This window comes from Miscanthus floridulus, chromosome 4, assembly GCF_019320115.1.
Source record: "Miscanthus floridulus cultivar M001 chromosome 4, ASM1932011v1, whole genome shotgun sequence".
Classification (NCBI taxonomy): domain Eukaryota; kingdom Viridiplantae; phylum Streptophyta; class Magnoliopsida; order Poales; family Poaceae; genus Miscanthus; species Miscanthus floridulus.
The window spans coordinates 21,202,152-21,210,913 of NC_089583.1; the positions used below are offsets into that span (position 1 = coordinate 21,202,152).

The following is an 8,762-nucleotide window of genomic DNA, read 5'->3' on the forward strand; positions in this document are numbered from 1 at the left end:
TCGGGCCCTCGGTGGCCGCGATGTGACCGCGGCGGGCAGAGGTGCATCAGGGGAAAATACGGCGGCGGCAGTGGCGCGGCTGTGCGCCCTGGCAGGACGCGTATGTCGCGACCGAGTGCTTCCGTCCAAGGCGCAAATGACGAGCGCACCCTCCACAACCGGCCACGTGCGCACGCGAGACGGGCAGGCATGGCATGGCCTACGCGGCCGCAGCGCCATTAAGGCGAGGCGACGACGTGAGCGCAACGGGAGCACCCCACGTGCACGCCGGCAACGCGCGACAGCGGCACAGCAAGCAGCGATGAGGCGACCCGCAGCTTGACACGATGAGCGGCAGTGAGGCAGAGCGGCCGTAGCGGTAGCAACACAACAGCGGGGCAGCACGACAGCGCGGCACGGTAGCAGCGGCGACCTCACACGGCAGCGCCCAAGACTAATCCCACGACACACGGCTAGCCCAGTGCGGCAACACGCGGCGCGCGCGAGGCACATTGACGCGGCGACGACGACCACTGACGCGCGGTGACCACGCCCACGTGAGGGAAACAAACCGAAAACGTGTTGTGCACGGATTTTAAAGCTTCTACCATGACCAAACCGTTGCTCCTAAACATAAACGGTCTTCACTACACTCAAGATGGTATATGAGGCTACTTAATCAAGCTATAACACTATATCGCTCTTTAACCCAATTCCTTAAAGTAGTTTGCTAAACATATCAATGTCTAACTGTTAACCGACTTTAAAATTTTTCTAAGTTTTGAGTTGAACTCTATTTCAAATTGTATTTCTAAGCTATTGAAAATATTAGCTAGTAATATCATTTTTCGACTGCAAGTATTTCATTATCAACTATAAAGTTTGTACTTCAAACTTTATTCAAGTATCACATATATGTTCTATAGCATTTTTGCTTAATAAAAATTACTTTTAAACCTTAAGTGATATAACATAACTATTGAATTAACTTTCGTTTCGCACATGATTATTGAATTAACTTTCGTTTCGCATTTTCGTTGATCGTTTCGAGTTACGGAAATTGATCTACACACCTTATTACATGCATTAACTCATAAACATGATGCTCATGACATGTTTTAGTAAATGATTTACGGTATAACACCAAGGGTGTTACATATATCTTTGTGATTAGAACACAACACTGCTCTCATACTATGAGGAGACAGAATCACATAGTCTAACTCTTCTTCTAGCCTCTCCTGCCGGCTGCCAATACAACCCAAAGTATTTTTCTTTAAAAAAATCGACATTATTTTCTCAACCTTTTTTTAATCATAAATTCACTTTGCTTCCAATATTTTTCTAAAAAGACGTATATATATGTAGTATAACTTTACTATTTCTCAATCCATGAAACTAGAGTTACAAAGTTACCGTAGCAACGCATGAACCTAAGGATTGGACCAAGAGTAGCCGTGTCGGGTGGTCCGGGGACGGTTGGTGGTGTCAAGAAAATAAGAAATGTCATGATTTGCGTGTGAGTGTGACCGTGACTGGCCTCAGCAAGCGAGCGTGGGTTACTAGGACAATTATTATAACGGATAAAGAATACAATATTCCGTTTCTAGTGCTATGGTACTAGTACCACAGGTGCTGATTCCTGATCTACATCTGGTCGCCTTGCCTTCCTCTTCCTCCCTGTAACTACTACTACATCTCTTAGCTAGCTTGTTCCACTGAAAGCAAGCAGGAAGGAGAGGTACCTCAGCTGAGCTGCTCAGGGGGCAGGAGCCTTCCGTCCGGCGATCAGGCTATATGGCGACGTCGGCGGCACCCGATGACTCCACCGTCAGGTATGAGAGGGAGATGGCCGGCTCTGCTTCCTGCTGACGGCCGGATCTGATCCAGCATCCGCATGTTATGCATGCAGAGAGACGAAAGCGGAGGAGGTGCTGCCCCCAACCCTGGGTTCCGGTTCTCAACCACCAAACCTCTTCGATGGCACAACAAGGCTCTACATCTCCTACATATGCCCATACGTGCAGAGAGTTTGGATAGCTAGGAACTTCAAAGTAAGTGCAGTATTATAGGTGCCAATTTGTGCCGTCTCCTTAGGCCCGCGGCTCTGCTATGCTCAAAATTAAAGCTTGGTATGTTGTTGCATTGGGCAGGGGTTACAAGACAAGATTCAGCTGGTTGCCATTGATTTGCAAGACAAGCCTGCTTGGTAATATAACTACTACTAGGAGTAGCAGCCCCCTTGTATTACTCAGTAGCTAGCTAGGACTAGGATCGTATTGCATGCTACTCTATCAAATCTTACATACGGAGTACTACCAAGGCTGTATATATGTTCATATATATAATATCAGTTCCAAATTCAATCCAACCGACTAACCTGCCTTTCACTTAATCCATCTGAATATGATGATGAATTGAAGGTTCCTCGAGAAAGTTTACCCACCGGGCAAGGTCAACAACCATTTCCTTTGAGGAACACATCACAATTATTTTCCTTTTCTTTTTCATCATCAACAATTACTAATCAATATGCTGTGATGCAGTGCAGGCCCCCGTCCTGGAGCACAATGGCAACATCATAGCAGAGTCCTTGGATCTACTCAGCTACCTGGACGCCAACTTTGAGGGCCCCAAGCTGTTTCCTCGTGATCAGGACCCTGCAAAGCAAGCTTTTGCTGATGAGTTGATTGCCAGCAGCGATTCGGTCATCATAGCCTTGTTCAGGGCAGGCCGTGCCCAAGCCCAAGGACAAGGAGATGATGATATCAGTGAGCTGCTTGCTCCTGCTCTTGACAAGGTGGAGTCGTCCCTGGGACGTTTCTCTGATGGGCCATTCCTCCTGGGGAAGTCCATGAGCGCAGTCAGTAAACTCATCAATCACTTATTAGTCCATCGTTTTTTAATTAGTTTTGCTGACAATAACCGAATTGCATCTATATATGCAGGTCGACATGGTTTATGCGCCCTTTGTGGAACGCTTCAAGGATTTCTTCGCTGCAGTGAAGCACTACGACATGACACAAGCAAGGCCTAAACTCAAGGAGTGGATAGAGGTGTGCGTCACTGCCACTGCATGCACCAATCAAATTCAACCATCATCTATATATAATTTCTTCTGTTAACTCCGCACAATTACATTACATCCTGTGCAATAACGTAACTGCAGGAGCTGAACAAGATAGATGCCTACGCAGCGACCTGGGGGGATCGCCGTCTGCAGCTTGCTGCCTTGATGAACAAGTTCGGGGTAACATCGGTGCTCTTTTGTTTTTATATATATAGTATGTATAAGTAGTAACGGGCCTATACTGACTCATCTTTGTATTTGCAGATACAAAGCCCGGTAGCCTGATCTGATCTGATCATCCCCAGGGGAGGGGAGCTTCTCAACATCTTCATTATCAGGTGTTTCATGTTGTATGAGTTGGAATAAGTCTCAACTGAATAAGATGTGTGTTTGCTATAATGTTATTCACACTGTACTCGTCTAGTACTCTCCAAATAATTTGCCTTGTTTATTTCTCTGAAATTCTCAATCAAATGAAATGAACAAATTACCATTCCAAACAAACACAAGCTAAAGTCAACCAAAACCTGCTCGTAATTGTACCCTGGGAAACAAAACTACCCCCAGGTACAAGGAGATCAACGGTGATATATACAACTATTGTTCATTTTTTGCCCGGTGAGCAATGGTGTAACGATAAGTTTTTCAAAACAAGGAAAACTATGGTCATGCTATCCCACCCGATAAGCTCTTATATCTGTTGATTGGAGATGAGCCAAATTCTAGCTGCTACCACATGCATCCTTCAACTTCTTTTTTCACTACAAGTGCAAACAATAGAATCATGTCAGCTACTGAAATGAATACGTTTCTGGAACTCGAGATGCAAAAAGAGCACACTCACACACCTCACAAATCGCTGAACTGTTTCTGGAGTGTGGGATTGATGCATGCAAATATTGATTTCTTCTTTCGCTTTGTTCCAAACAGGAAGTTCCGCAACGGTACCCTTGTCCTACTTGGAAAATGCTTGAACTGTTTCCCATAGCTACTTTCAGTCTCTGGCTGCGACAGGTGTTGGGATGAAAACTCAAAACTCTCACGTAGCTTCTCTAGGGCGTGGTTAACCTTGGCTTGAAGCCCCCTCATTCGTTCTGATGCTGCCTGCAGCTCGTTCTCAATCTTCTTGTTAGATTGCTGCATGTTTAGGACCTCCCCTTGAAACTTGGCAGCTTCATATGGTGTAAACAACTTGGCTCTGTCCATCTCCAAGCTACCACGCAGGGCTTCGGCTATCTCCTCTTGCAGTCTGCAAAGAGATGCAGACTTAAGCTGCACTTCTTGATCGAGAAGCGCGTTCTGCTCAAACCATACATCCAGTTCAGTTCGGAGCTCTCTCAACTTCTTTTCAGCTGGTTCGGGCTCTGCTCGAGTATCAGGTTCTCCAGTCTTAGTATCGTCCATGTTCTCCATTTCATTCTGTGTCTCCTGGTATCTTCTGTCAAACTCCTCCATGTGATGGCAAGCCATGCTATACCTTACCAGGAACTGCAAATTTTCCTCCACCAAAGCGTCAATGTCATTTCTGAACCTCACTTCAAAAAGTGACGTGTTGTTAGGTGCATCGATGTTGCTAGAACTGCTTTCCTCCACAGTTGAAATATCTCTACCCAAAGTGCCATTTGACCTGTCAACTTCTCTAAAAGATCTCACACTTAAGAAACCGTTTGAGTTACTACCCACTTTACTGGGAGGCATCTTCGAGGAATCCAGGAGATCTCTTAGTGACCGAATCTCAACATACTTGTTGGAATTTGCATTCCTTAACTCCCGTATAACTGCTTTTGTCTCTTCAAGATGCTCCTGGTTTTTCTTTTCCAGTTCGGTAAGCCTTCTCTTTGTTTCTTTGTAGTTCCGCAGAACTGAAGTATAGTCAGCTAGTAGGATCGCTTCTCTACCTTCAAGCCCATCAAGAAGAAATTCTTGCCAGCTAGGTACAAATTCCTCTCCCATCAAACCAGACTTTTCACCCTGACTCCTTCCTCCATGGTTGTTCGAGGTAGTTGCTTCGCTTGCAAGCTCTTTGCCATGTGAACTCTTCTCTAAGTTTGTCAGAACTTGCTCAGAATCTCCAGCTGGCACACAGAGAGAAGTTTCATCCCTCACTTCTGAGGAATACCTGTTCTTCATATCTTGGATATTATCAACATGACCTAATGAAATGCAGTCATCCTCTTTAAGCAATCCAACTTGGCTGCATTCGTTCAAACTTTCAATATTTTGTGGCCCATTTAGTTGACCACCTTGGTCTGGCAATTCTTCAACAGATTGTGCTTCATTTGCATGCCCCAAGTGCAGGCTCTTATCGGCACCACTGAAACACGTAGCTTCTGTCAATGAGGATTCTTCTAGGGAATCTTTTTCCTTTAAACTGTACAACTCTGAGGAAGCAATTGGACTAATCTGCCCACTGGTGTTTTGTGATTTACTATCTCCAAGTCCTTCCTCCTGGATTACACTACTGCTGGTAAAAGAACTTCTATCACCAATATTTCCCTCAGCAACCTCCATTAATGAATGAGAAGCTTTATTAGAGCCATATTTCTTGTCTAAAGTATCCATACTACCTGAGTGGAGGAGATGAGTCTGTCTGACAATTCCCAATGGATATTCACCCCTCACAATTTCGCCTTTAGGGAAGTTTCTACTTCCATTCTCATTTTCTGATGAACTCTGGAATACTTCTCCTGGTGAGCTATCAACATTGCCCTCACCTGAATCATGAACTCTGTTTTCATTTTCTGAACTGACAAACGGATTGATATGGTTCTCAGAATGTATAGACGATTTGTTTCTAACTTGCTGCATTAAGCAACTCCCAGGGATTTTTTCCTCATTAGCATTCCTCGAGCCATGGATGTCATCGTTACCATTATCATTAACCACTTCTGAGACATCTTCTCTATCTTGGCCCAAACTATGACTTAGAGTTGGTGCATCTATGTCTCTGAACTCCGCACCCTTGCTCTCTTCTGTAGACTGCTCCAGGACCACATCTTTTAAAACCGTTGCACCATCCCCTACCGCAGTTGACAAATTATGCAGGTCTTCAGGACCAACAGATCCAAGTGCCTTTGAGATATTAATTATGCAGCTAAAAACTTCAGAAAAGCCTATGCTAACAGAGGCTTCTTCCTCAATTATTGATCTTTCAAGAACTCGGACTGTGCTAAACTCATCCTCTAATTGCTTGATCTGTTCATTTAAGTCACTTTGGTCATCACGAAGTGCCATCTCGTCTTGTAACTCATCCAGTTTATTCTTTAGGTTCTCATTCTCTTGTATGAGTTGATTGATTTGTGCTGTCTGTTTTGGGAACTTGAGCTCCAAGTTGATGACTTTATCAACAAGTTCATCAACATTCTCTGCAATCTCCTCCGCAGAGGATTCAGAACCACTGGCAAAAAGCTTGTCAAGTTTCTCATATATGGGCTGCAACTCAAGTATTGTCTGGGTAACCAAGTAAGACCTTGCGTTCACCGACGTGCCTGTGCTGCTTGCCTCTCTTGAGGATGTGTCGGTGTTGCCATCCATAGCATACAGCTGTGCTCGGAGAGACCTTGTTTTTTCCAACTCCACGGCTGCAAGCCTGATCAACTCCTCAAAATGACGTACAAGCTTAGAAATGGTTCCCTGACAAGATCTAAGAGCTGTTATTGTCATCAAGACACGGGCTTCATCATCACCGATGGCTGCATGTGCATCAAATTTGTCCTGAATAACACAGATTTCCTTTTGTGTATCTGCAATCAGCTTCTCGATCTCCCAGTACCGAGCAATACCACTCTCGTAAGAACTCTTAACATACTCTTTCTCGGTTTGCAGAACAAGTATAGCTTTCTGAAGCCTGCCGATCTCTTCTCGTGCCTCCTCGGTGCTTATGTGTGGATCGGAGGGTAGCTTGTTCCACCCTGACGGACCTTGTCTCTTTGCGTTGAGAATCTCTTGGACCGTGGACTTGTGTACCTTGTGCGAGTTAATTGGTGTGATTGCCTTGGGGAAATCATGATCCTCCTCTTCTAACATTGCATACTGTACCTCTTCTGGACAAGCAGTTGCAATGGTGTGGTTGGCCTTATGGAGCTCCTTGGATATGTGGTCATAGCGTTCGACGAGAGCTCTGTAAGCTCTGTAGAGTTGCTCCACATGGCTTATCACCTCTGGTCTGGTGTGGTAATACATCTCGGCCCTCTTGCCAAAGGAATCGGCTTCCTGTCCGAGGAGTTTAAGCATGATCTTGACTCGATTCTCCATATCTGCACACAACAAAAGATCGGTCATCAGAGAGTTGAGGACAGGACAGCCATAATTCAGAGCAGGAGATGAATGAAGAACATGTGGGAATCGGAACCGGAACTGACCCTGCAGGTTTGCGTCGAGCCATTTGGACTGGGTGGTCCTGATGTGACTCGCCCACCACCACGAGTAGGCGTTGCTCGCCGCCCGCTGCAGCATCTTGACATGAATCACCCCGAGCTCCGGCGCTCCGCAATCGATCGGATCGGATCGGATTCAGATCCCCTCCTTCGTCTTCCTTCCCTGATCCCCGTGCTGATGCTGCTGATATTGGTTGACTAGCTTGAATTGAGTCTTGAGAGGATCGGATGATTCGTGGTTGTGCAGAGAGGAGACTAATCTTCTTGGCCTGGACCCTTTTCTCTCTTTCTTGGCTGAGATGAGAAAGGCAGACAGTGAGATGGGATGGGGGATGCCTTCACCGCGTGCAAAGCAAAAGGTAAGCTAAAGCTGGAGGCTGTGGGTGGGCGGTGGCGGCTGCATGCTCAGCACTAGCAGTTGACACTTGAGCTCTTCTCTTCCTCAGGAGGAACAGGAAACAGGCATGGGGCCATGGGCTGGTGGCAGATCTCATCTCATACTCAGCACACAACACCACGCGCACTTCGGGGAAGAGGGAAGACAGGCCGCCCGCGCCCCCAAGGAATTGACCTTGACCGCCGACGCGCTAGCGCGACCCGGATCTGCCCGGGTTTCATACTTCGGGGGTGTTTAGTTCCACCCAAATTCAAACTTTGACACTATGCAAAAAGAAAATTCTTCGTCACATCAAATTTGCGGTACATGCATAGAGTACTAAATATTGACGAAATCAAAAACTAATTGCACAGTTTAGTTGTACTTTGCGAGACGAACGTTTTGAGCCTAATTAGTCAACGATTGGATAATTATTACCAAATACAAACGAATTGCTACAGTGCGAACTAAACAAGGGCTTGGTCTCTCAGTCGGATTTCACGGCTCGGTTTTTAAGATTTCGTGATATTGGAAATAATGTAAATAAATTTCATCTTCATGAAACGTATTTCATACCATAAAACTATTTTCATAAATCTCTTCGTTTAAACTATGCCACATTAGTTTATTTAATACTATGAAACTCTCATTAAATTTTCATTGAGACGGGTTTTATGGGCTAGATCTGTTACGACAACTTTGTTCTTCTTCTTCTCACGTAGGTCTGATCGTCCAATTTACTGTCTCATTTGCTCCTTGAACTATAAAAATCAGTTTTTTACCCTTTTGATTTTTGAAACCATTTATTTCTGCACCTTAGGTGGTTTTGATGACGCGTCATGTTAGGGGGGGTTTTAAATTGTAATATGTTCAAGGTTCAAGAAAGTAAATCGGACTACGGATATTTTTAAAAATATCCAAAAAGTCATAAAAATATTTTTTCAAGAATTTATCAAATTAT

At 45.0% G+C, this 8,762-nt stretch overlaps 2 protein-coding genes across 2 annotated transcripts; one reads left to right on the plus strand and one right to left on the minus strand.

Moving 5' to 3' along the window:
* The first annotated feature begins 1,605 nt into the window (after window positions 1-1,605).
* On the plus strand, window positions 1,606-3,453 carry LOC136549521 (protein IN2-1 homolog B-like). Its single transcript, XM_066540825.1, has 8 exons — window positions 1,606-1,814; window positions 1,892-2,033; window positions 2,133-2,188; window positions 2,403-2,433; window positions 2,531-2,842; window positions 2,928-3,035; window positions 3,149-3,229; window positions 3,314-3,453. Exons 1-8 carry the CDS (start codon window positions 1,777-1,779, stop codon window positions 3,332-3,334), a joined length of 789 nt encoding a protein of 262 aa, XP_066396922.1. The 5' UTR covers window positions 1,606-1,776; the 3' UTR covers window positions 3,335-3,453.
* A 107-nt stretch (window positions 3,454-3,560) lies between these two features.
* LOC136549520 (protein NETWORKED 2D-like) lies at window positions 3,561-8,001 on the minus strand. Its single transcript, XM_066540824.1, has 3 exons — window positions 7,411-8,001; window positions 3,898-7,305; window positions 3,561-3,810 (listed from the first exon to the last, which is right to left on the minus strand). Exons 1-2 carry the CDS (start codon window positions 7,502-7,504, stop codon window positions 3,899-3,901), a joined length of 3,501 nt encoding a protein of 1,166 aa, XP_066396921.1. The 5' UTR covers window positions 7,505-8,001; the 3' UTR covers window positions 3,561-3,810; window position 3,898.
* Between the last annotated feature and the right edge of the window lie 761 nt (window positions 8,002-8,762).